This window comes from Apteryx rowi, unplaced genomic scaffold (genome assembly GCF_003343035.1).
Source record: "Apteryx rowi isolate R43461 unplaced genomic scaffold, aptRow1 scaffold_180, whole genome shotgun sequence".
In the NCBI taxonomy this organism is placed as follows: domain Eukaryota; kingdom Metazoa; phylum Chordata; class Aves; order Apterygiformes; family Apterygidae; genus Apteryx; species Apteryx rowi.
In genome coordinates, this window is record NW_020448086.1 from 490,522 (window position 1) to 515,655 (window position 25,134).

General features: G+C 36.7%; 1 protein-coding gene across 3 annotated transcripts in view; it reads left to right on the forward strand.

Annotated features, from left to right (window-relative positions):
• The first annotated feature begins 451 nt into the window (after nt 1-451).
• The window catches only part of LOC112963917 (neurabin-1-like), a 50,803-nt gene continuing 26,120 nt past the window's right edge, over nt 452-25,134 (forward strand). For 2 of the 3 annotated variants that reach the window (XM_026061398.1, XM_026061399.1), the window contains exons 1-8: nt 452-2,071; nt 16,616-16,748; nt 17,257-17,377; nt 17,908-18,012; nt 18,194-18,314; nt 19,152-19,295; nt 20,787-20,840; nt 23,058-23,287. In XM_026061398.1, coding sequence (XP_025917183.1) covers nt 452-2,071; nt 16,616-16,748; nt 17,257-17,377; nt 17,908-18,012; nt 18,194-18,314; nt 19,152-19,295; nt 20,787-20,840; nt 23,058-23,287 — 2,528 coding nt within the window. The remainder of the gene's footprint in view (nt 2,072-16,615; nt 16,749-17,256; nt 17,378-17,907; nt 18,013-18,193; nt 18,315-19,151; nt 19,296-20,786; nt 20,841-23,057; nt 23,288-25,134) is intronic. The other variant, XM_026061400.1, reaches the window with a different exon arrangement.

Here is a 25,134-nt window from a genome sequence, read left to right on the forward strand (position 1 = left end):
CGGGCGGGCGGGCGGGAGCAGCTGGGGCTGCGGGTCCCCGGCGGACACAATGGGCTTTATTCCTGCGGCAGCCGCGGGGGGGTCTCGAGTGGCCTTTCCCACCCGGAGCAGCGGCAAGTTTTAGATTCGTGTCACACGCTAGCGAGGTCCCAAGTTGATTAAAACTCTCTGTCTCTGCAGATGGTTTTCTGGGCGCTGTGATCCACAGCAGAGATAATATCCGATGGAGCCGTTTATGTGCTGTGATTTCTTTCTCTCCGCGTATACTCTGGTGCGCTCCATTTCCATGTGAGCACGGAGGCTGTCTGAGTTAAAGGCTGCTTTTCAAATCTTGCTCTTCTCCAGACTTATGTAGCATCTGGTCGGCGTGGTGTCGGAGGCTGGAAGCTTTGCGCCTGTGAGTTTTCCTTCCCGTTCTTGCTCAGGAGTCAAGGGAGCTTTCTCTCTGACAATGATGAAGACGGAAGGCAAAGGGGAAAGAACTTTAAGAAGTGCTTCTCCACACAGAAATGCATATAAATCTGATTTCCATGCTATCAAATGCTCTTTTGATGGAGTAAACAATCCTGAAAACACTTCCAACAAAACAGGCTTTCAGCAGAAGCTGAGCACCTCTTCTAATGGAGGGGGAAATGATCCACACAGTCGAGGCAGAGCTGCCACTTATGGCAACAGAGTACACAAGATCAAAAATATGTTTCTGCAGATGGGAGGCTCCTCTTCCATACCCTCTTGTGAAAGCAGTCCCCCTGCTGAGACCAAATTAATCAGCCGGGCCCCACCAGCAGATTACGGACCTTCTCCAGGTAGCCCATCTTTCCTCATTGTCCAAAAAAATAATCTTCTTAATACAAGTACTAGCCCCTGCAGCAGTCCTGTGGATTCATTGTCTGTGCCTTCTACTGCTGACAAGATCATCCGTAGCAATGATGAGGCAGACCTAGACAAAGTTGCTCTAGCAGAAAAATTTTCTGAGACCAGGAAACTATTTGAGAGAAATATAAAACAACGAAGCTCAGTGGACAGATATTCTCCCAACAAATGTGAAAGAAGTGAGGATAAGAGAAGACGTGGTTCAGCTTCTCCTGATTGCAGCAGTGTGGCGGACCATTTCAGTTTTAATACAGAAGTGAGTCTTCCAGTTGCCTTGGAGAAAGTTGAAAACCAAGGTAGTGAGGAGCTGAAGCAGCAACATCCCAACAGTGGTCCCAAATCATCCTTCCTGAATGCAGGACCCATTTCTAGGAGGCTGGAAGGCTTTCTGGGTGACAGTGATACTGAAGAATCCAAAGAAATTTCCAAAAATGATAGTACTTCAAATCAAGACCAAGTGAGAGGCCACTACAGTTTGGATTCATCTGCTGCTGTTGAAAGATGTTCAGAGAAGACTGCATCCACCAAAGTGCCTGCGATCATCAGAGATGAACTGAGCAAGGCACGTGAAAAAGATAAAAGAGAGCAACCACTACTTGAGAGAGGCATGCAGGATATGAGCAGTGTACCTGGTCAGGAGGCTAAGTGGAGATCAGACCGTATTCTCTACCAGGTTTCCCCCACGGAGGGGACTTGTACAGAGCTGGTTGTGCAAGATGAAACCTCAGGGCATGAAAAAGAGGGTTTGGAGAAAGATCATGTTGTTCAAGAGGAGCAGCCACTCAAACATGAAGCACAGGAAGGGAAGAAGAGTGACTCTACTTTGGAGGCAGCAGAAGAGCTTACAGAATGCAGTGAGACCAGTCAGGAAGAAATAAGAGATGGGATGTCTGTGAAAGATGGTTCAGTTACACAAGTTCAGGATGTTCAAGAGCAGGAAGGGGATACTGAAGAAGAAGAAGAGGAGCAAGTGGTGGAAAAGCAGAGAGAGAACTTCAAGGCTTTTGGAATAGAGAATGAAGCTTTTGATGATGATAGGAATACAGAGTCAGAAGACCAAGGGCCTGAAGGTAAAGAAATTTTGGAGGGAGAGGAGGAGTATATGTATGATAGTGAATATGAGGAGTTCCCTGGACTTTCTGAAGAGGAAGATCCTGAGCCAGACCGAAAAGTCAAGTTCTCAACAGCTCCTATTAAGGTAAGTAAATCTGATTTTTCTKTTTTTTATTCTTTTGCAATCAAAAAATACCCAGGAATTACATTTTTGTGGTGGTTCTTTCAAACCTCTAAAAACTCTTTGAAAGTGTAAATGGATGACTGTTATTCAAAACTGCTCGGTTTTCTAAACAAGAAAAAAGTTCAAGGTTAGTCACAAGGTTAGTAACTTCATAAGACAATCTTATTATAGGTAATGAAACACTTTTACTTGCCTTATTGGCTATTTCCATGAACGCTAAACTTTTATGAATAAGCAAATGGTCTTTAATACTTGCATTCATTTGTTTAAAACTGTGGTATTGCATTAGGAGGGTCCTATTCTACTCAGTGTACAAGTGTGTTTTAAAAAAAGAAAATTAAACTTTAGATTTGTTTTCAGAATTACCTATGAGAAAATGTCAAAAGACTGATTGCTATTAATTACGATTATAGGATTCTCTCCAATAATACCCATAACTTTTTATACTTGGTTGGTCAATATTCTGTAGCAGTGTTAACTTGAACCTTACGGAGTTACGAAGTTATGGAAGCAGGAGTTACGGGGCAGGTGGAGTAACAAGGAGTAATGTATATTGCAACGCTGACAAATTAAAAAGGTGTAAGAGTCTGGTGCTTACTCACCAAAAATAGCCCAAAATAAACAAAATCGTTCCACAGCTGAAGCCCTATTTATCTGTAGTCTTGTTGCAGATTTGAGTTATTCCAGTCCCACTTAGAGCTTGAGAGGAGAATGGGGAGCTGGGGGACAGGATGGAACAGGAAACTGTCTAGGCTTTCTCAAGCATACTTTTCTTCTTATGCTATTGCAGGAAGGAAAAATTTATTTTTTAATAAACAGTTTTTACACTTCGTTCATACTGAGTCAGGACTCACTTTCCCTSTTACTGATCAGAGGGATGTAAAAATTCTGTTGACTGCTGTACTTCTTGCAGCAGAGGTTTGTAATTTCCCAGCTTGATAAACATATGTGAGTGCTGTACCCCAGAAAATGTTTCTGGTGTGGCAAAATACTGGTTTTGTTAATTGTGTTTTTTCTTACAGGCTCTCCATAGACAGGATGACTCTATATGGCTTTCTTGTAGTTGATGTTGTTTTAGTGGTGACCTGGAGCACTGAAGGAGAGTGCCAGTATTGGAGTTGCACAATGACTCTGGCTGAGGGCACATCTCCATGAGAGAGCCAGAGGGGCATCAGTCCATTTTCAAAGTAAAGAAAGCTCTGTTGCATTTGTGCACTTGAGTATCTGAGCAGAGTGCAGTATGTATAGTCTGTAAATGTGTGTTAGTTTACTGATCRCTGACTTCCTGCTGTAGGCAGGAACAACAACTGATCCTCGCTGAAATCCTGCAGAAGTAGCAGTGGTTGTAGTTGACTTTTCCTGCATTCTTTGTTATGTCTGTGCTAGATTTAGTTCAAAGCATAAATAGAAATTTCTGTGCCAACTGTTATGAAAGCTCTCCTGTAGACAAAACTCAGGTAGTTTCCTGTAACTAGCACTGTTCAATTCACCTGCTTTTGTAAAAGCGGTTGGGGCCACCCTGTACCAGATTCTCAATTACACAGCCAAAAGATGAACTGTTAATAGCAACTGTTACGGCTTTTCCATTAAAATTGCATAGTTATTGCCATAACGCCTGACTCTTGGATTGGCAGAATAAACAGTTGTGTACTTAATAATAAGCACTTGTGTGTTCAGTGGTAATATGGTCAGTGAACTTTCTTTTTAAGGCCTTAAAATTGAAGCTTGTGATACTTGTCTTCCTTTATCACTTTCCATTGAAACTTGACTATATCTTTCCTATAATGGGTGTATGAATCTCTTTTTGTATGCTATTTTCAATGGCTTTTTCTCCCCTCTGTTCCTTTTGCATATGCAATGTTTTCTTTCCTTGTCTGCCTTTTTGTTTCATATTTTGTATGATGCCTAGTCGAGATGATGCCTAGTCGAGATGGGTCCTGGCATGTAGTTTTGGGCCTTTCTGCTCTATAAAATAAAGAATAATTTTCCATCTTTTCTTGCACTTCTCCAAAATCTTTTTTTAGTAACATACTTTTAAATAGCTCATTAACTTTTTAGAAAATCCAACTTTTACCTCACAGGAAATCTCTCGTTTGAGTTCACGTATAGATTTTAGTGCATTTTAAATTGGAAGAGGAAAAAAAATTCTGAGTGTAACAAAAGATTTTTTTTTCTACCCCCCACCCATAGCTGAGAGCAGGGCTATAGTGAGAAATATATCCTACAAACCGTCCTTTTTTTTCTAGTTTGATTTAGGCTTAGATTTAATTTGACTGAGTGTCATTCCAGACGTCTGTGGCCACTGGAGGAGAAGTTCTAGTTTTCTCCTTGTCTTAGAACCTCCTGAGTGAGGCCAGGCAGGACTGACATTTTTGTTGTTGTTTTCCTCCTGCACAGTGGTATGATGAATCCTGCTGCTCTGCCCAGTCTTTGTAGTGGTCATGAAGCAATCTTCTCTGTATTTTGCAGTTGCTGTTTAGCAGGTGTCTGACAAGAGCTGGAGAATTCAAAACATTCAGAAGGCATTTTAGGAAGAAAAAGCATACTTTCAGGTCTTCAGGTTTCTGCAACGGTGGAGCTCTGACCACTGTACTTGATTTACTCAAAATAGAAGCTGGGTCTGTCTGTGGCTGATGGATATAGCTTATATAAAGCACTTGAAAAACAGTATTTATGCTGCAATAGCAGAGAGAACTTCATTCGTATCTCTAATGAGAAGTTTCTAGTCAGCTGTAAAATTGGCAAGGCTTTTAAGTTTACAAAAAAAAGGACGGGTGGAGGGGGATGGACCTGGGAGCTCCCAGGGAACATAGGATGAAGCCATAGTTAAAGCTGTATCTGAACCATGCTAGGGATCTGTAAATACTGACATCTGTAGCATGGCTTAAGAACATAATTTGATCTGATAATTTCTAGGAAGATGGAAAATAATGATGTAAATCCTACATTATTTTAAGTAGCCCTGTGCCTGCAAAAATAAACATAGATGAGACTTCTTAAAATAAATGTTTCAGTTCTGTAGAAGCTGATGGTAATATGCCTTGGGAAGCTTTCTTTCTTGCCTTGGGTGACCTGACTCTTTAAGTCCTGCTGCTGTTTGATCTGTGCAGATCTTAAGGAGCATTATGTTGCAGTTGCTTCTTTTTCCTACAGTAGTGAAGAGAGTAATACTGTACACTGATTAGCAGAACTTCACTAGCAGACTGGGTTTGTGTTATGGGGCATGGGTTATTTTTAGTCTCTTGTTGCCACAGATGAAGCCAGTAAGAAATGAAAAGCTCACTCAGCTGTCCAAGGTATTTATAAGGGAGCTGAATTTGTCCTGAAGTTTTCTAAATAAACTGTAAATATGGTCAGCMCTGCAGACAGTGCAAACAATGTCAGGTAACCATGCTGTCATCCCTTTATATTTCAGTATGCTTCTGTAGAGATTAAACTGACTTTCAATTATGTGGTTACCCTGACGGTCCTTCATTAACATGAATGTAATGACTGAGTGCTGTTTGACACTTGCAGTTCTGACACTTTCCATTGGTAAAACAAATGCCTGTTTCCAAATTGATTTTTTGGGATGTTTTTCCCTCTGATTGTGTCAAACTTCCCTCAAAACCTTTAAGAGCACAGTTACTAAGTTCTATAATGATTTGTGATCCCTACAAAATCTGTTGTCAGGTAAACTTAAAAGACAGTGCTGCTATTATTTGCATTCGTAGATCTGTTCAGTTTACAGTGTTATTCAGTTTATGTTGCATGGGAGTATCTGTCCCCAGCTTTTTGTGAATAGTACTTTCTTTCAAGATTGGAAAGTCAAGAACACAGGGGGGAAAAAAACCCTTTGTACAGGCTTTGCTTTGATATTTGTCACAGCTGAGTAGCAGTTTAAACTTCTTAATTCTTCTGAATAAAGGAACTGAAAGCTTTTTTGTAGTTTGTGTGTTCTGATTCTAGCCAGGTATCATCCACTTTTATGAGAGTGTACAAGTCCTTCATAATATTGCCATTTGTCTAAGACACATCAAATATAACTGTTCCATGTATAGCTGGGACACAAACAGTAAATTTGTTCAGGTTGGCACACTCTTCAGTCTTTAGTGCAAAACTGCTTACTCTGAAAGCTAATGAAGCAATAAATGAAGATGCACTTGAACTAGATATTCTGTCCAATGGTGTATCTCTAAAAGCTCAGCACTTTCAGAAAATACAGTTTTCCTAGGCCAATGTGTATTCTTGCTGAACACTTGTTCACAGAATGTAATTTCTAGATGTCCAGATTTCATATACAGCAATGGATGCAAAATACACTAAATACTGGAAGACTCCCAAATCCTGGAGTTTCTTCAACAGTTAGAGAGTTGATGACTGCATAAATGGTTAACTGTCTGTCAACCATCAGTCAAGCAGTTCAGTGAGATACTTCTGTGGTGCTAAGAGACAAGTACTTGACATGGATGTATGTTGATTTAGGAAGAGAGAGATTTGAGAGTAGATTTAAACAGAGTCCCCTTGTATGTGGGAAGTCATCTGCTTTTTTCCTTGATACAGGCAGCATAAGTGTACTTCCATCATGCATTGTTTGGGGTCTTTTGCAGTTGCAGTTTGTTTGTTATAATGCAGATTTTAAGTGCTCTGAAGTTTTGTTTATCATTTACTTCAATGTTTTAGTGTTTGTACCTTAAAATCATAACAAGTTTGTCCCTACCACTTTTCTTCATATTTTTATCTCAAACTTATTGTACTCTCCAAAGTACTTTTCAGTGACTTGTCACAAAAATTAACCCTGTTTTTCAACATTGTTCAGTTATGTTCTGCCTGCATCTAAGAGTACACCATTTCCTGCTCGCTAACTTAACAGTATGAGATACTAAAAACATATTAACTGAAGGAAAAAGTACATGTTTTTGCAAACACATTTGAAAATTGTTTGCTTGTTTTGTTATTTTTTTGAGGAAAGCTAGATAATCTTTTATTGAAATTTCAATTTTTGTAAAAGTTAATAAACATTTATTAAGCCTAGATATTTTTAATTCTGCGTACGGATTTACCTGATCTTAGAAGGTTCTGTGTCAATTATTTCTGATCCCTTTTCTGATCCTTGTTATATTTGAGACCTTTTTTTCCCCGTGACCTCTGTTCAGCTCTCTAGAAAGAAGTACTTCTAACTCAAGCTTGCTCTGGCGATTCTTTATATCAGAAGTTTTCATCTATTTTGTTTTTTAAGAAGTATTTGATATATACTAAAAATATGAGATTTTATAATGGTAGATTTATTTAGCATTTCAAGAGTCTTTGAGCTAGAGTCCAGTGCCAGGGTATGGAACTGTAGAGCAGAAAAAGCAAATAATTTCTTTTTATATCCTGCCTCACCATTGAAGAGGAGCTTGACTCTTTCCATTAATCCATCAATGATTTCTAATTGAATTATTAATTTAATACAGTTATATGACATACTAGCTGCCCTGTTTGGTGTACTTGTTGATGCTATTAAACTGTAGACAAATATGAGAATAGTGAGGTTATTCTTCCTCCTACTCTTAGTCTGGTTACCTAAGAAAATAAAGCTTATGTGGTTTGTTATCATTGTGTTCACCTATCAGACCTCACTCCTTCCCAGTCCTGCTAACTTGTAACTTTCTCACGGTTTCATTTGGATTTGACAGGGAAGGGAAAGATTTTAAATTTTTTTATATATATATATATGTGTGTGTGTGTGTGTGTGTGTGTGTGTGTGTGTGTATGTATATATCAATCACTTGGTTTGGGGAAAATTGGCACCTGTATCAAAGAAAGCTGCAGATTAGTGCCCTCACTGACAGCAAGGCTGCAGCTTGAGTTTGTTGTTCTTTTTGACCCAGTGCTAGCTGATCAACATGCACATGCTGTGTCTTGCGTGGAGGAGAACTGTGGGGAAGAGGAGGGAGGAAGGGGGATAAAGAGGAGGCACCTAAGGTTTCATGGGAGATGTACTCAGAAACATTGAGGAGGTGATGATAGAGGAGAAACGGAGGAGGTGAGGTTATTATAGAGAGGAGAATGCAGGCAGAGGGATTTATAGGAGGAAAGTTCGTTAGCTCAACGGTTCAGTTCCTTATCTGAAAGACTGAGCTTCTTTTTGATGGTGATTGCTGTTATTAGTACCTGAGGATACTTAACCTAGATCATGAAAAATATCTGGCAGTACCTGAAATTTGTTTGTAGTTTACCTTTTGAGAGATGGAAAAAAATGTGTTATCCCTTTTCATATCATTCTAATGTGTAAGTCTACTCAGAAGGACACCAGTAAAAAGAAGCATGCCTCAATAAATCCAATCTGAGTACATACTTCCTAATCTTGAGATCGTGAAGATGCAGGGTAGCAGTTTTTTTGGTTTTTACAGGTTTATGTTTTTCTCGAGTAGTAAAGTATTATATTCCAAAAGGCAACATGTAAAGTCTTTAGATTTATTTCTCAAACACTTTCTCCATCACCTTCTGAAGTGGCTGGAAGTGAGACTATCCTTTTCAAATCTGAGGTGTTGGTGGTCATTGCTAGTGACAGTATTACTGCAGATTAGTTAGTCGAGCTGATCTGGTATGGCCATTTTTTTGTTGTTTTTCCTCTGTGGTGGTCACAAAGCAGCAAGGTGAGCAACCAGCTCAAATGAATTTAATTGAACTGTTTTGTGTTCAGTGTTATTTTTTTCAAAGTTCCTCTTACCAATTTGCTTGCTATTTAGGTAGTTTAGATTCAATCAAGTCAAGGTTTGGGAAGTACTAAATAAAAACACATCTCTATTTCTAGTTCTTCTGGATTGCCAGTCTGAAGTAGGTGGTGCCAAGAAATCTGTGAAGCCTATGTACATTCATAATTGAACGGCTTTCTATACATATGTAGTCAGTCTTTCAGGAGCCAGGAAGTCTGTTTGGTTTTGGAGTGAGTTTTTCCTTCCGCACTATGTGGTATTGTGAGTGGTTTTTGCCTCTTCTGGTCATATCCTATTTGTTTGGAGTTTTTCAGTCTCTTCATCAGTCTTCCAGTCAGAGAGCAAGGCCCCATCAACCGATGGTAGTGAAACACAACCAAGTCTTGGAAGAGTTCTGCTTCAGTAGAGGGAGAACATGGATTTTCTCTCAAATTCCATTCTGAATGTTTGAAATGGAATAGAATTGTTGCACARAATCTGAACGAATGCTCTCTCTGTCTTCAGTATTTCTTTTACTAAGGTTTAAAACTGAAAGGTCTGAAAATGAAAGACTTTCTTCTGGAGTAGGTAGCTTACTCTGACAGAAACAGATACAGTGTTGTCTGTCTTGCTCTCTAAGTATCTACAGTGCCTTTGCTACTGTAATGAAATACATAAATAGAGAATAAATTGTATTGTTTTTATTGAGAATAGTGTGACTGGCAAGAAACATGCTGTTTTCTTTGTGATGGGTTCATGAAGACTTACAACAACAAGAGGTAAGACAAAAGAGAGGTTTTGGAAGTGGTGTAGTTTAATAGATATTCATATTGTTTCTCTCTTTCCTGATTTCTGTTGTGAGAATGTGTTCAAAAGAAAAATGTCAGGAGAGTTAAAGCAGAATTCTGTCCAGTTAGTATTTGTGATGATTTGTGGCTAGTAGGCCTTTAGGATTTTTGCAAACCTTATGTGTGGAATTTGAGACCATGCAAAAGAAATGAGCATAGATGCAATTAGAAAGAAAAGAAGACTGGAAGAGTTGAAAACAGAAAATAGAAGATGATGGGATTAAGTGTGGGGGAGAACATAAATTGCCACATACAGGGGCAGGAAACAGTGAACTGTGGGGTGGAGAAAGAAAGTAAAGAAAATGTGTAAAAGGTGTGCCAAGATTGGTGTCAGGAAGAGAGAGAGACTACTTGGAAGACAGGAAAAGAGATATGTAGGGTGGTGTAACAAAAGTTACTGAATAATTTGTCAAATATACGTCAGTGGACTCATGGTACTACTGATGTTGAGTAATATTTTGTTTGTTTGTCACAGGTTTTAACAGATGTTAGAGCTCTTCAGAAACTTTCAGTGTTGTTAAATCATCTACTTATTCAACAATTAGAAACTATGCAGCCAGTTGCATTAAAATAAATAGCAGGCTTCATGTTTATTTGCAGTGCTGATAGCAAGAAGCAAAGTAGTTCTGGTTAGTCTTTGGGCTAGTAGGCATATTTTTCAAATACTGATTGTTTAATTCTTACAATAATTGACATTTCACTCATAACATCATTAGAATTTTTTTGGCTAAAAAAGTATCAAGTTTGTTACAGTAGGTTTGGTTGTCCCGGAAAGAAATTGATTCAGAGTTTTTCTCTGTGGTGTAAAGATTCATATCTAGACCAGAGTCCTTGTCCTGTGAATATACTAAATTCCTAGCAAAAGGCATTTGTGAATTGGGATAGTTGGGGAATTGGACTTTGAGTCAGCACTAGATTTTGTTGTTTAAGTGAGTATTTTTGGTTTGTTTAATATGAGTTGGTTTTATCTACTTTCTAGTCAACACTGGATGGATAAAATTTATTTCATGTTTAGCTGGTGATTATCCTTTTCCCTCATGAACAACTTGGGCATTATTGGAAAGACAGGGTGGGGATTTTCTATTACTATGCAACTGCAGCACTTGTTCTTTTTTAACCTGAGAATTTCTGGATTTAATTCTCAAAAATTAGGTTGGAGAAGTACTCCTTGTGTTAGGAAAAAAAAATCAGTTCAAGGGCTAGTTGATTTAAATTTGATAAACTGGTTGTATGTTGAATGCGTGTTTTTATTTTACTCCATTTATTCATGAGTTGGTCGAAAGGAATCATTTACTGTTTTCTAACAAAACTATGGGCCAGGTAGGCTCAGGAAAACTAGACTGACGTTGGTATTGCACAGCCAGTGCCAGTTTCTGTACTCTGCAGGGCTCAGTGAATGATGCAGGTGGACCCAAGCATTAACCCTGTTGGGCTGTTCAGCCTGAGTATGTTGGCAGTGAAGTTGGCTGTGCTGTGGGTCTGAAGCAAGGCTGCACTTAGTCTTTGCGTACACTGACTTAGTTGACTTTTTCAATTATGTTATGTTAAGCTACAGAATAAAGTATGTAAGTGTGCACAGGCTGTTTATCCACTTGTTTTGTAACAGAAAATGCTACATCGAATGAAATAGTTTGTGTTTATCAACCTGTTTAACAGTTATCAAGCATTCTGAATCATTTTTGAAGAGCAGAAAAAAAGTAAAAGCATAAATATAAAAGTTTTTTTTTTTAATCAAGATATTTGTTTGCTAATTTAAAATCATTTGGTAGCATGAATTGATTTAAATCAGGTATAGTCATTTTCACTTGAAATATACCAAGTAATGATAATAAAAACACTAACCATGTAGCTTTCAGAAATGTAGGGAATAATGGGTAGTAATAATCCGATGTCTACTGTAACTGAAGAGGGAGATTATAAGAATAAGCAGTCAAGTGCACACTATACTTCAGTCCTGCTTTAGTGACATTTCAGATGATTATTCCTGTCTGCTTGTGTGCTTACTATTTTGCCTGATGTAGCGAAGGCAATAAATTTGAAAAGCTAAAACTGTTTATTATTAGATAATTTATTGAAGAATTTAGAGATTATTAGATAGTTTTCCCTGAACAATAATTTTATTCAGTGTCAGTAATTTTTTCTGTTCAACATAAGAATTGTATTTCGGAAGAAATATGGACCAACTAGTGGAATCTCTAGGTGAGAGTCTCTCTCTGAAATGCTTTTCGACTGTTACTGTTATTTTAACTGCTGATGTAGGTATTAGGCTTTTCGGAGAGTATTACATTAGTGTTTAAAAGTGCTGATGAAATTGATTCAGCTCTGATTTCTTGGGAATCTTTGCATGAGGTTGTTGATTTCTTAATCTTACTGTTTAGTAATGTTTGTAACATTATGCTTTTGATCATGTGCAAGCAGATCTGTCTTTTAGGAATGCCTATAGGAGGTGCAGCACTTTGGGCTGTAATTGTTTTATGATTTGACAGGTAAAATATTGTCTCTTTTCTCAAGAGTGTACTTTCCTTCTAACAAAATTACCGTTCTGCTAAAGCTAATAAAAATTTTTCAGTAGAGCTTTTTATGTGCTGCTAAGATTTTGAGTTAAGCAAGGATATTGTTGTTTTTCTGTGATAATTTTCTGTGATAACACAAAGGTGATATAATGAAGATTTTTTTTAGTTCTGTATGATAACGCTAACTGAATGATAGTTATCTTTTAGGTAGTAGGCAGCTATGGTGTTTTTGAGTCCTGAACTTGTCAATGTTAGCACCTTCATAGAAAGGGATAAACTGAGTTTTTCATTCAAAAAGTTATCTGTTCTACTGGTGGAATGAATACAATTTGTTCTACCTCCAAATCAAAATATTTGTTCTCTAAGGACTAAGTATATCTTTACAGGTTTACAAGTATGTATCTTAACAATCTAACTAAAACAATCCTTAAAAACACTTCATATCGCTTTTCTTCAGAAAGACCTCAAATAAAAATAATTTTAATCCAAAAAAGCTTTGATAAGTGTGCTGAATTTTTATGTAAGTAGTAGGGGGGTATTTGCTTCCTTTTAAAGCTTCTTTTTCCAGRTAACAGTTTTTTTCATCATTTGTTAGCTTCAGTGGATCCAGTAGTTACTGAAGCTAGGAAAGAACTGTTAGATTAACCTTCTGGATATATAACAGTCTGTGATAAAAGGCTTGTAAAGTTTACTTGGCTTTCACTGTGTTGAGACAATAACTTGCATTTGCTAAAGCATATCTTTTAAAAACATCAGCTGAGTCCTCAAGAAATGGAAATTCTGTGCTTCCTTGCAACTGCAGGTAGCTAACAGTAGGTGTTGGTGATGCTGCTATGCCAAAATTGGGTTAAACCATCTGAATACTTAGAGGTACTAAGTGTTATAAAAGAGTAGCCTATTAATCTGTAAATTATCTGTACTGGTTTAATTTGTATTGTCATAATAGGTAAATCAGAATTGTTTCACCTAACTGTTGTTAAAATGTTTATTGGATTTTACATATATTTCCATATTTTTATTCTTTAGTAATAATGTTTAACATCAGCTTGGCCAGTTAACTGAATGAATGTCAGTCCTCAATGCTGCTACTTATTATTGAAAACTAACTTATTTTTTGAGTTATCTGGAATTTCTATACTATTCAAAGATTTGTTGAAAATTAACATAAAGGTGTTTGTGTTGTCCATCAGTACTAAGAATGGTAAATACAAGCTATCTATGCTTGCTTATTTAAAAGAAGTACTTATTTTCAGTAGAGTTTTTAACATGGTTAACTGTAATAAATGGTCTGGAGTGTATATGACAGTTACCATCATCCTGCTTTCTAAAAGAAATACTGTTCCCCCCCCCCTTATAATTTTACTAACCCCAGCTAGCAGTGGCTTCTAAATAGTAAGATTAGAACTTCTTGTGTTCCTAATGCGTTGAAATCGGTGTCTAAAGCCGGCAGACACAGGGCAGAGGAGAACTTTAGCTTTCTCATCAATCTTCTAGACCATGTAACTTCTAATTTATATTAGTTATTATCCACATGTTARCTGTGTTTAATACTTTTTATTTTTTTAATTGACATTAAAAAAAAATCATTGCTTAATAATTTTCTATTTTCTACATTAGTGTCAACATCTGCCTGGAAAAAGATGAATGCCATGTTTTTTTCCTGTGTGTACACAATAAAAATTTCTACTTTTTGCCCTTGACTCTTTTGCCATAGATTTGTTAAAGTGCTCTTGCTTTTCTCTTATTGTAGTGTTTGGCTTCTGATTTTATATCATCGGTTTTGCTTTTCCTCTATTCTTTGGAAATTTATATTTTTTTCTCARAATTGTCTTCCTGAAGTCAGGCTATTTTTTTCCTATTATTTTTAAACAAATGTGTCTTCTCTTAGTTGTGGGATTATGACTCTTAGAATATTGCCTAGATGTTCTTACATCATGCCATCTGCCATTTGAAGAGAAAAGTATGGAATTCTTTCTCTTAGTGGATTAATAATAACTGATTTCAGATACATGAAAAGGTTTTTCTCAAAGAGCTAAGGTGCATAAATATCAGTAGTCTTAATTTGCATATGTTATTTCTGTTATTGCTGTTTTATGTATAACAAATATAAAGGTCACTTGAACTTAAGCCACCACAAGTTTTAAATTCTATGATACATTCCTGTGAGATGATCAATTACTATGATCAGTTTTCTGTCAAAATGGGTAAATTCCATGAGACTCCCAAGTATAATGCTGTTGCTTTTGAGTTCGGAAAATATGTAATAATTTTAGAAATTCCAGAGGTATTTTAGAGCTGCCAGCCTGAAACTTGTAGCATATTTAATTCAGTCTGTTAAGATGCCACAACTTTGGTTCCCCCTTCTCTCCAGTGCCTTATAAATGGTAGTGTAAGGAGCTGGTCTTCCTCTTTGCTAATGTAATTTTTCGGTCGATACTGACTATTAAACATCATCTTCTGCTTTGTGTGTTAGAACAGTGAGTCATAAAGAATCAAGATAATATATAATTGTCAGTGTCTCCAAAATAGACCCCAACATAGACTACATCTTCCACATTTCGCTCATTCAGGGGTTTGATAACTAGTGGTTTTTTTAACATTATAGTCATATCTAAGTTATTAACACTAGGTCACACATACACTTATAAATGAGCAAACTTGATTTCTTTCTCTTTATTTTTCATGCACCTAGTATTTGATTTTGTTCTCAAGAACTCAGTATTCATGCTAAAAAGTGCTTGTTTGTCCACTCTTGACCTTTCTTCTTATTAGTTTAAAATCCATCTTAGTAGTATAACTTGGCTGTCTCCTTGGGTGGAGAGGCTGGTTCTTGTGTGGGATGGCAAGGAACCAAGGTAGGCAGGCCTCGTTCCAAAGGGAGACATGTGCTTCATGAAAGCAAAATGCTTCTACTCCATGTCCTGTTTGCAGTTGTTTTCGATTAATTTAAAGAATTTGGCCACCTTTTTTCTGATAGTGATAGAGTAAGGATTCTTGAGACCGTTTGGATGGTTTTCATCCTCTATTTTGCAGTTTTTTCTTTAAAGGTTACGGAAGACAGATACCACAAGTGCATCCCTTGTCATCCCTTTGTTGCTGGTTTTTGCACACTGGTGTTTGGGTGACAGTCCACAGGAGTTTGTTAGTTTATTTGCCTTTATGCAAGACTTAAGAAGAATTCAAATCCTTTTCAGGACTCCTTGTAGTAAGGCTCCTTTATTTGGGGGGGGAGGAGGGGGAAGGCTTCCAAAAGTGTGGGTTTCTTTCTTCCCCTTCAACCCAGTGGATCTAATCTTGTTTATTTGTTGGACTACTTCACTAAAGGTGTGGCCACGTCATGTTTGTGGAGGCTCTACAGGTTAATGTAGCATTTGGCAGAGTTTCTAAAACAGTTTTCTAGACGTAGTCTGGTAGGTGAACCAGTTAAGCCCACAGTGTGAAATACATAGTGTTATCTTAGTTGCCTTTTGGTAATCTGTTTTAATAACTTCTGTATCTAACATTACTGCCAGAGAGAGCTAGCACCAAATAATTCTGTGTTATTTACATGATTAGTTACATGTCTAGGTAATCTTTGTGTGAAAATGCAGAAGTTGCAAAAACTCGGTAGGTGGTGTAAATTAACTTTCTGTCAGTGCTGGACATCATAATTAGGGAGCTGCTGCCACAGCTGCCGTCCATAACTGAGTGGCTTTTGTCTTATGGGGATATTGAGGAAAACACTCGGTACCCGCAAAAGAATTAAGCGTGTAAACTTTGTTTTTCAGATAAATGTTGTTTTTCATCTCTGAGGGGTTTTTTTTTTGGGGGGGGAGGGAATATGACTCTTTTACCTTGTTTTTTTTTCTAACTTATATGTATTTAAACATAACTAATAAACAATGCTGAATAGTAAAATTAACCTTGTTATATTACTCATTATTTCTTCCTTTCTAGATTTTTATCTTAATACGGGTTACTCATTTGTGTTGTTTGTTTATCCTTTATTTTTAACAATTCAGAAATTCAGCTGGAGTGAAAAATAGTAATGTATGTAACAAGGCATTTCCTTTTCCTGGGAAACTGCGTGATTCCCCTGCAAAATCAGAAAACTGCATCTGTTTGAAGCACTGTAATTGGCAAATGGTGTGGTGGGAGGGGAGAAGAGAGGAAGAGGGATTTGGGGGAACGTAGTCCAAAGAGAAGAAGAGACACTATTTATCAAAGAGGAGGCAATTGATTTCTTTAACTGATTTATTTTAAAGACTTGCTGCATTTAAAAAAAAGTTTAATTGTTTTGAAACTTCTAAAATGTTACTTCTGTGTAAGTTAGAAACTGTCTTATGACAGCAATATTTAATGCTGCTACAAATAAATTGATGGTTATTTAGAAAATAAGTTCTTTAAAAATACTGCTTTAACTTCCTTACTGATTTTCTTTCAATTATATCATGTTTGGAAGGGGAGAAAAAACACTAAAATAAAATTTTCTGTTACCTTTCTTAGGTTTTCAGTACTTATTCAAATGAAGACTATGATAGACGTAATGAAGAAGTTGATCCTGTGGCAGCCTCAGCTGAGTATGAACTTGAGAAAAGAGTGGAAAAAATGGAAGTGTTTCCTGTGGAAATAGAAAAAGGTGCAAATTAAACCTTGAATACTTGCTTGAAAGAGATACTATGCACATGAAAGATGAAAATACAGTTTAAAATTTCTTTTATTCTCTTGAATATACTGAATTTTTACAGGACTGGCCTCTGTTAAGTGCAAATTGTCATACTAAATTGAAGTTAGGAAGGCTACATTAATGAGTGGTAGATCTGGGCCAGAATACATATAGTTCATAAATCTTTGAGGTAGAATTCTCCTGCAGATACCATGAAACTTTTAATCTAACAGGCAGTCATAACTACAATACCCAAGGGCTTTAATAAGTTGAATCTAGATAGAAAATATGTTCTTTGGTATTCATTACCTTTTTTTTTTTTTTTTTTTTTTTNTTTTTTTTTTTTTTTTTTAATATGTGAATTTTCATATCCTGCATGGATATGAATGGAACATATGGAAGGACTTGGAATGCTTTGAAACCCCTCTTTGTGTTACATCTTGTGTCATGTGGTTGATATTAGATTTTTTGAATCCCTTAGGTGACAGTGGTCTGGGCATCAGTATTATTGGAATGGGAGTTGGTGCAGACCAGGGACTAGAAAAACTAGGTATTTTTGTAAAAACAATAACAGATGGTGGAGCTGCTCAGAGAGATGGACGGTGAGTTTTCTATTGCATTGATTATGCTTTTTGCTAACTTTTAACCAATCCTAATTGTTTTGATTTGATATGCTAAATACTGTGAATAAAAGGGCAAAAGCTGAACACAACTGAATAATTTTACTTTACTGCTTTATGTGAAGTTTTTAAAAACAGTTATTTGATTTAACGTAGGGCATTTTTGTAAAATAAACATAGGTCTACTGGATGCATAGGTATACTGCATATATGGAAAAAAGCTCAGACTGTGCCCATGTAAAATGCTGCCACAAAATCATGTTGACAGCCAAGGACGCCAGTCAATGTGTAAATGGTATAAAAATACCATGGCAAATACCATATAAATTCTAATAGGTGATCTGCAATAGTAACTGAAAATCAGGAGACTGAGTCCCAAGAAATTCATTGCTTAAAAACAAACTTTCTTTTTATAAATACTAGGGAGTTTCAGGTGGTGTTTGTCATGTGAATAATCTGTCAAGCTGAAATATTTTTGTTGAACTGATAGCTAAGCATTTATTTATTTGCAGAATTCAAGTCAATGATCAGATTGTTGAGGTTGATGGTATAAGTCTAGTGGGAGTTACTCAGTTCTTCGCAGCCACTGTACTAAAAAACACTAAAGGCACAGTGAGGTATGTATGTCTTTTATCAAATACTACCTTTTTTAATTGTAATTTTTCATTAATGGAGAAAACATAATTTGAAAGTTTTACAAAGATGTCATTGAAAGCAGCAATACAGCAAGATATAATCTTTTAAGCATATCTTAAGCTTTTTGCTGCAAGATAACTTGTATTTTGTTTTCTTTTGTAGATTTCTGATTGGAAGAGAGAAACCAGGGACTCAGAGTGAAGTAGCCCGTCTCATTAGTGAGACTTTAGAGCAAGAGAGATGTCTATATGAGCAACACTATGCTCATGATGATACAGAGCAGGTAAAACACCATAAATACCTATATATTTTATAAAGTAGATGATCACCTCTGTATGCAGTAACTTCTGTAAATGGGATGTGTTTTTTGAATCAAACTGAAGTAAAAAGACACAAGGTCTAGCTGGAGGACAGTAACTAGTGGTGTAACCCAGGGTCAATACTGGATCCAGTCTTGTTTAACTTATTTATCAATGGCCTGGATGATGGAGCAGACTGAACCATCAGTAAGTTTGCTGATGATGCAAAACTGGGCTGTCTGAAGATGAGGAAAAACTTTCTTACTGTGAGGGTGACTGAGCACTGGAATGGGYTCTCCAGAGAGTTTGTGGAGTCTTCCTCCTTGGAGATACTCAAAAGTCATCTGGACAGGGTCCTGGGCAGCCTGCTGTAGATGACCCTGCTTGAGCAGGAGAGTTGGACTAGATGATCTCTAAAGGTCTCTTCCAACTTCAACCATTCTGTGATTCTCTGAAAAAAGAATAAGACAACTTGATTAAAACAGAAAATAACAATTTCATGAGTTACCATTATCAAGGCACATGATTGTCGCTACTTGCTATGCTTCTAACTTCTCAATAATCCAAAAGTTATTTTTAAGCATCAGCTGTGGCTTGTTTTGTCAATTGCTTGCTTAGGTCTCTTCTGAAATTTTGATGAAAAATGTTTGCAAGTCAACTTTAAAGTATATTGTAGATATAAGAAACTAAAAAGGAATAGTAACAAGTCAAGAAAAATTTTGCGGCTATTTGGATTCCTTAATTGTGTGCTATCTTCATTGCTGCTACCATGATGAGAAGCATGTGTTTTACAAGATGTCATGGTTTTTACGTCTTGTCAGGATGATGACTATGATGATGATGAAGATGCATTTGAGTCACATTTACATGGAAAATCTGTAGAAGTTTTTGATCTTCCTGAAAATGAAGATATCAATTTACCACTGGATATGGATTCAGCACAGTTTCTTCTTAAATTTAAAGAGGTGCAGTAACAGTTTCTTAAATGTTCTTTGTGGTGCTTTGGGGAGCATCTGAATCTTATAAGGTTTGGTATAATCTCCTTCATGTCTGTCATCTTGTGGTTTGGGGTTTATTTCCCCATCATCACCAATAAAGATCTCTTGTGTCTTTTGAAATGTTCTGTAACTTTCTGGTCCCTGCTTCCCTCTGCAAATTTATGTTAAATGGTCATTTGATTTAATTTAAAAAAAAAAGTTTGGAGCAGGCATTAGAACTCAAGACCACCTTTCTCCTTGTTGTGGTCTGTGAACATTGTGTTACATAGTTCATGATGTTTCTCTTATTTCTTCGTTGGCCTGCTGGACCTTGCACTTTTTGCTGCAAAGTGAAATAGGTTTAGGTGCAGAGAGTGGGGGAAGGTGAGTATCCCCATTCTGAATGGTCTCTAGCTCTGTGGTTTCGCCTTCTTCAGGGAGACAAGAAATACATGTCTAAATCCTGTCAGACCAAAAGTCACATGGCACCTAGACCTCCCACATCCAGAGTTTACTCTAATCACTGAGGTGGTCTGAGAACTGTCTGTGTACAGAAAACCACCTTATTCTGTAGATGTGTATGGTTTTGGTTTGAAGGGGTTCTTTAGGTGACTCTTTCAGGTTTTTTGGAAGTAATGAATTTGTAAACCCAGTAAGGGGTTCCAAACTGTGACTCCCAACTTGACACAATTGGGAAATTGGATTCTAGCTTACCGGTATGTTATGAAAGATCTTATTTGCCTTACTCAGGGCTGCGGAGTTTAGTCTGGGATTTAAGTGGTACAGCGTTTGACATTTAGGAGCCTGTGTTTCTTTGCTAGAGTTAAGTCCTTATCGTTTTCAATCTGGAGGAGAAAAATATACTGCAAATGAAAATTGTTTTGTCTCAGCTTGGCATTTTAAGATGCTGTTTTGTACATACTTCAGTTTATTTTTTTAAAGGATCTGTAGTTTGCAGACATCATTTAAGTTTGCTGTCTTGGTAATATTGTTGAAGAAGTTGAAATTTTAGACTGTTGATCACTAGAGAATATTTAGTTTTTCTAGGTTAGAAAGCATAGCAGTAGAGTGGGACATCTTTTCATAAATACCATGATAAGTAAAAATATTCAGTATTGTTAAATTTTTATTTCATTTTATGTACCATTTATTGTCATAAGTGCATTACTGCCTTTTCACTCTTATGCACATTTTAACATTGTTTTAACCTCTCACTTAATGTATACAAAAGTGTATGCGGGATTTTTCACTCTAGATGATCATGTATTGATTTTTGTAGCAAATAAATCCTGTGGATCTTTTTAAATTGGCATTTAATTCTTTTAATAAAGGCTCTTGATCACTTCTGTAATCAACAGATAATTAAGTCGACTTTATGCTACTGTAAAAATGGCTTGAGAAAGAAGGGAATGGCATCTAAAATACTTAACTAATAATTCAAGTGTCATTTTGTGTCTTACAAAAATGTTTTTGTTTCAGCTACAATTAAAGCATGCAGTAACAATGGCTGAAGTTAATCAGCTGAAGGAGAAAGTAAGTTTTCAAAGAATCTTATTATTGAATTTTTCATTTCTGTGAATTTTACCACATATAGGTTGACACCAGAAGACAGAGCAATCTGTTTTAGGCCTCAGACCCTATGTACTGTGTTATGCTACATGGCAGCTCTTCAGCTTCTCAAATGGAAGGGAAAAAAAAAAACCACACTGTGCCAATATAAAATAAATGCTTTCGTATTACTGCTTAGAATAGAGTAGAACTGAACTGAGCTGAATATCATATGAAACAAACTCCCAAACAAACATGGGAACATTTTCAGTGGATAGGACTTGTCTTATCTGAATATAGATTTGGTTCTTACAAGCAATGGTGTGTGCCTGAGATAATTTTCTGTTATCAGAGTATCTTGTTTTCCACTCTTTTCCTTGCTCAAATTTTTGACCTGCTTAAGGAGGGAGAGAATTTTTCCAGCTTCTTTTGAGTGAGGGTTGGTTCAGCACTTCTGTTTACTCCGAGAAAGGCTTTATTGTTCTTTTTGCCACTATTTCCACTGATGGAGATCTGCACATGGCCTTTTTCTGGAAATACTTGCTATAAGTGAGCAGCTTCTTTTATTCCATTGCCCTTCTGTTTTGCCTTGCTGAGCAATCTGTACCCTAGGACAAGTTGCAGCAGATTCTTCATGGGTGGGTGTGTGTGTGCTTGTGTGCCCCTAGTCTTTCAGATTGCAATCACTTTGAGTAACAATATCTATTGGGGTTGTTCCAACACTCTGCAAACTGATGCTTCATAGCTCCAGGTGTAGCCAGGCAAAGCAGCCACAACCTCTTTGCATTCCTATGATAGTTCTGATCTTGCTTTCTGATAGTGCTCCTCCTTGCAGCGTTCTTGAAATTTGACCTACTGGATTAGTAAGAAGCTGTTAAAAATAGTGGCTTTTGTACAGCTTATTGCCCCACTTTTAATTCAAGAAATTCTTGAATCTCTCAACACATTTGCTGCATCAGCAAGTGATCTTATCTGGCTTCAGAAGCAGTGATTTCCTCATTGTAGATAGTGTCCCTGAAGAAGGAGGCATGGAAGAACTAAGCAGCATCCTGTCTGCATACTCCTCTGAGGCCAGGAGAACTGTACATATATTAACATTCTGTTTTATAACGMAACTGCTGTGAAACCGAAGGGGCCCATCCCTTTCCAGTTTTGAGGGAATGCTTGCTTTTCACTCATTAGCACCAGGAAGGCAAACCAAGGTATATCATAATTTTTTAAGAAGTCCTTATTAGATTACTGTGGAAGACCTACTGTTCTCACTTGTTTTACTCAAGCTGCTGGTAACAGAGTAGTAGGACAGGAAGCTCATCTGGTATGTGTTAAGTCTCCATATCTCCAGTTGCCTTTGAAAAGAGAACTTATTGCCTGCAAGCTGAGATGTTCAGTCATATTGTGTCCAATATAATGTGAGAAATACTATTTCAAATATATAGAAGAACATGCTTGCTTCCAAAAAGCAGGTTTTGGAAATCTCCAAATCCCATCATTGGGATTGCTATATTGATCACCACATCACATTGTAAGTCTGTGAGATACAGTACTAACAGGGCTAATAAAATGATTTGGATAACTGAACGGTTAGTCAAGGAGTCTATTAGGTAAGATACATTCTTCAGATGGGAGTTCTCAGGAGTTTCATTCAYTGAACTGAGACAACTAGATTACTCCCATCAGCAGCCTTTCAACACACCTTCACTGCAAGTTTAATGCCTATATTACTTCCAAAATCAGATATTTCAAAAACATTGTTATTTACCCTAATTATCCACAGTTATTCGCCGACTTTGCTGCCTTTCCCTGCTTGTTGATGCAGATGATGTTTGGAAAAGGGAATTGAGAGCAGTTGTGCATCTGTCCCGACCACTTTACATCCTCTGTGACAGAACATGGGTTTGGGGGGGTTTTGTTTTTTTATATATATTTATTATATATATTTATATATATAATTTTATACACACGCACACATATATACATGGAGTACATGTGCATTAGAAGAAGTAGATACTCAGGGGATACTTACAGAAATTACATCCTGAAGAAATATAGTATCTGTATGTGGAAGGAACTGTTCTGGAGAAAAAAGTATTTAATTGTTATTAGCTATTTTCTACTTAAACATGTATAAATAACTGCTTTGATTTCAATTTTTAGTTTAATTAGATTAGATTAATTCCTTAAATACTAATGTTTTCTTTTCAGTTAAAAATTGTTGAAACAGAAAAAACTGAATGGGAATCAAGTCGAGCCCAATTTCAGCAAAACATAGAGGAAGACAAAGAGAAAATTAAGAAGTTGGAAACCTACTGGTTAGAGGCACAGAGTTTATGCAAAACAGTAAACGAGCATCTTAAAGAAACCCAGGAACAATGTGATGCCCTTGAAAAGAAATACAGCAAGGCCAAGAAATTGCTCAAAGATTACCAACAAAAGTAAGTATCCCAAAATACTAAGTCTCTGCTTCTTGCTTGTATGTTTTGTATATTATGGGAAGAACCGACAGCAATACTAGAGTTATGATAGAGACTCTCAAGATCCTTCTCTAACTATCTCACGTTGGGAGTCAGAATTATGAATGGTTTTGTCATGATTTGGCTATAATACCTTTACCTCAGTTCTTCATTAAATAAGGCTAACAGTTCTGCAGTGTCACATTCTGCCAGTTTCAGAAAAAGTATGAAGAAATAAATGAGTTTCAATGCTCTTGATATCTTCTCCATACTGTGTCACACAAAAATGACAGAACTAAATAGTCTAGCATTTAGCCTTTCAATTTTTCCCATAATTTCTTTCTGATTTTGATGTTCCTCAGTAGGAACTATCTGCTTCATAATATTTATAATAGAAGCGCCAAGATCCGGGTTTGAAAATCCCTTGTACTTCTGCAAAATAAATATTGTGCATTTCCTCATTGCATAACATCTCAGGCAAGCTATTAAAATTGCCGTATTAGTGTTTGCACTGGTTTATAGTTAGTACTCCTTACCACAGACCTCTTCATTACTCTTCATTGCAAAGTGTAGAATCTGGTAACTTCCTTTTGGGAAAACTCTAATAGATTCTGTGTGTCTAAATCATCTTGTCCAAAGGATTATTTCCATTCTAAAGCTCACTTTGGTATCTGGATAAGGGCCAGATACCTGTGATTCAATCATCTGATTTAGAATTTACGTTTTGTAGTGAGTGGTAAAAAGAACTCTGAGAAAAATTAACAGAGTTTGTGACATATACCTGACTCATCAAAAGAGCAGCATAACAGCAGTGTTTTTAATCCATTAACAGGTTTGGGGGGGCCTGGGGAGGGTAGGTGTAGTACTTTTTGTTAGGTACAACTGCGTGAGATTTGAACACTATGTTGTCATGCAGCTGTGGCTACTTGTTTTACTTCTTTCTTCTTAGCTGAACAAGAGTTAATTGTTAAATGCTTCTAGAAGTGTCTCGATAATGTGAACACAACTGTTGCTTTTGGTAGTTATTGTAAGCACATAATTCTCTTGTCCCAATTTCTCCATTTGCTGCTTATTTCTAAAGGTAATTTGCATGATCTTTTTGCTCTGTAGTCCACATCTAGAAATGTTACTTTCGATTCTGCACTTTTTGTGCTCTTGAAAGAACTTTTTAATGTCGCCTTCCTTTCCCTCTCCTCCAAAGCTTATCCACACTGAATATCAAATGTGTGTTGAAGATGACTGCTAACGTGTGAGCTTCCATTTCTTCACTGTTTAGCGAATTCCTGTTATTTCTTTGACTGTACCTGAAACTTTTGCATATTGTTTAGATGTTCAACTTTGTGTTTCTGCATGTTATTCCATGTGACTTGCAGGAAAAAGCACCTTTTATTTTTGTTTCCTTCTTGTAATTATTTTTCCATTTTTGTTTTTGTAAAACCCAGCCATTGCAGCTTCTGTGGGATGTGCCATGTAGGAACATAAAATGGTATTAGTTTCCTACTAAAGAACTTGACCATAGCTTTTGGAATGAAAATACTATTTTTCGGTAGCACACTGTATCTGTGTTTATCTTTGTGGAAGTGAGTAAGATCTAATGATTAGCATTCCGTGTACCTCTGATGTAAATGTATGTGTAACTTTTTAGCCACTTCTTAAAGGTAGAGATGGATATAATTTTGTAGAAAAGTGTTGTAACACATCCTTTTTCAGCCCAGAGTAGATTATAGTGTCATAATTGTATTTTTTTTCAGTAAAAGCATACAAAAGACAGTAAAAGCATACAAACACATAGATCATTTTGTGATGTTACAAGATTAATAAATCACAGT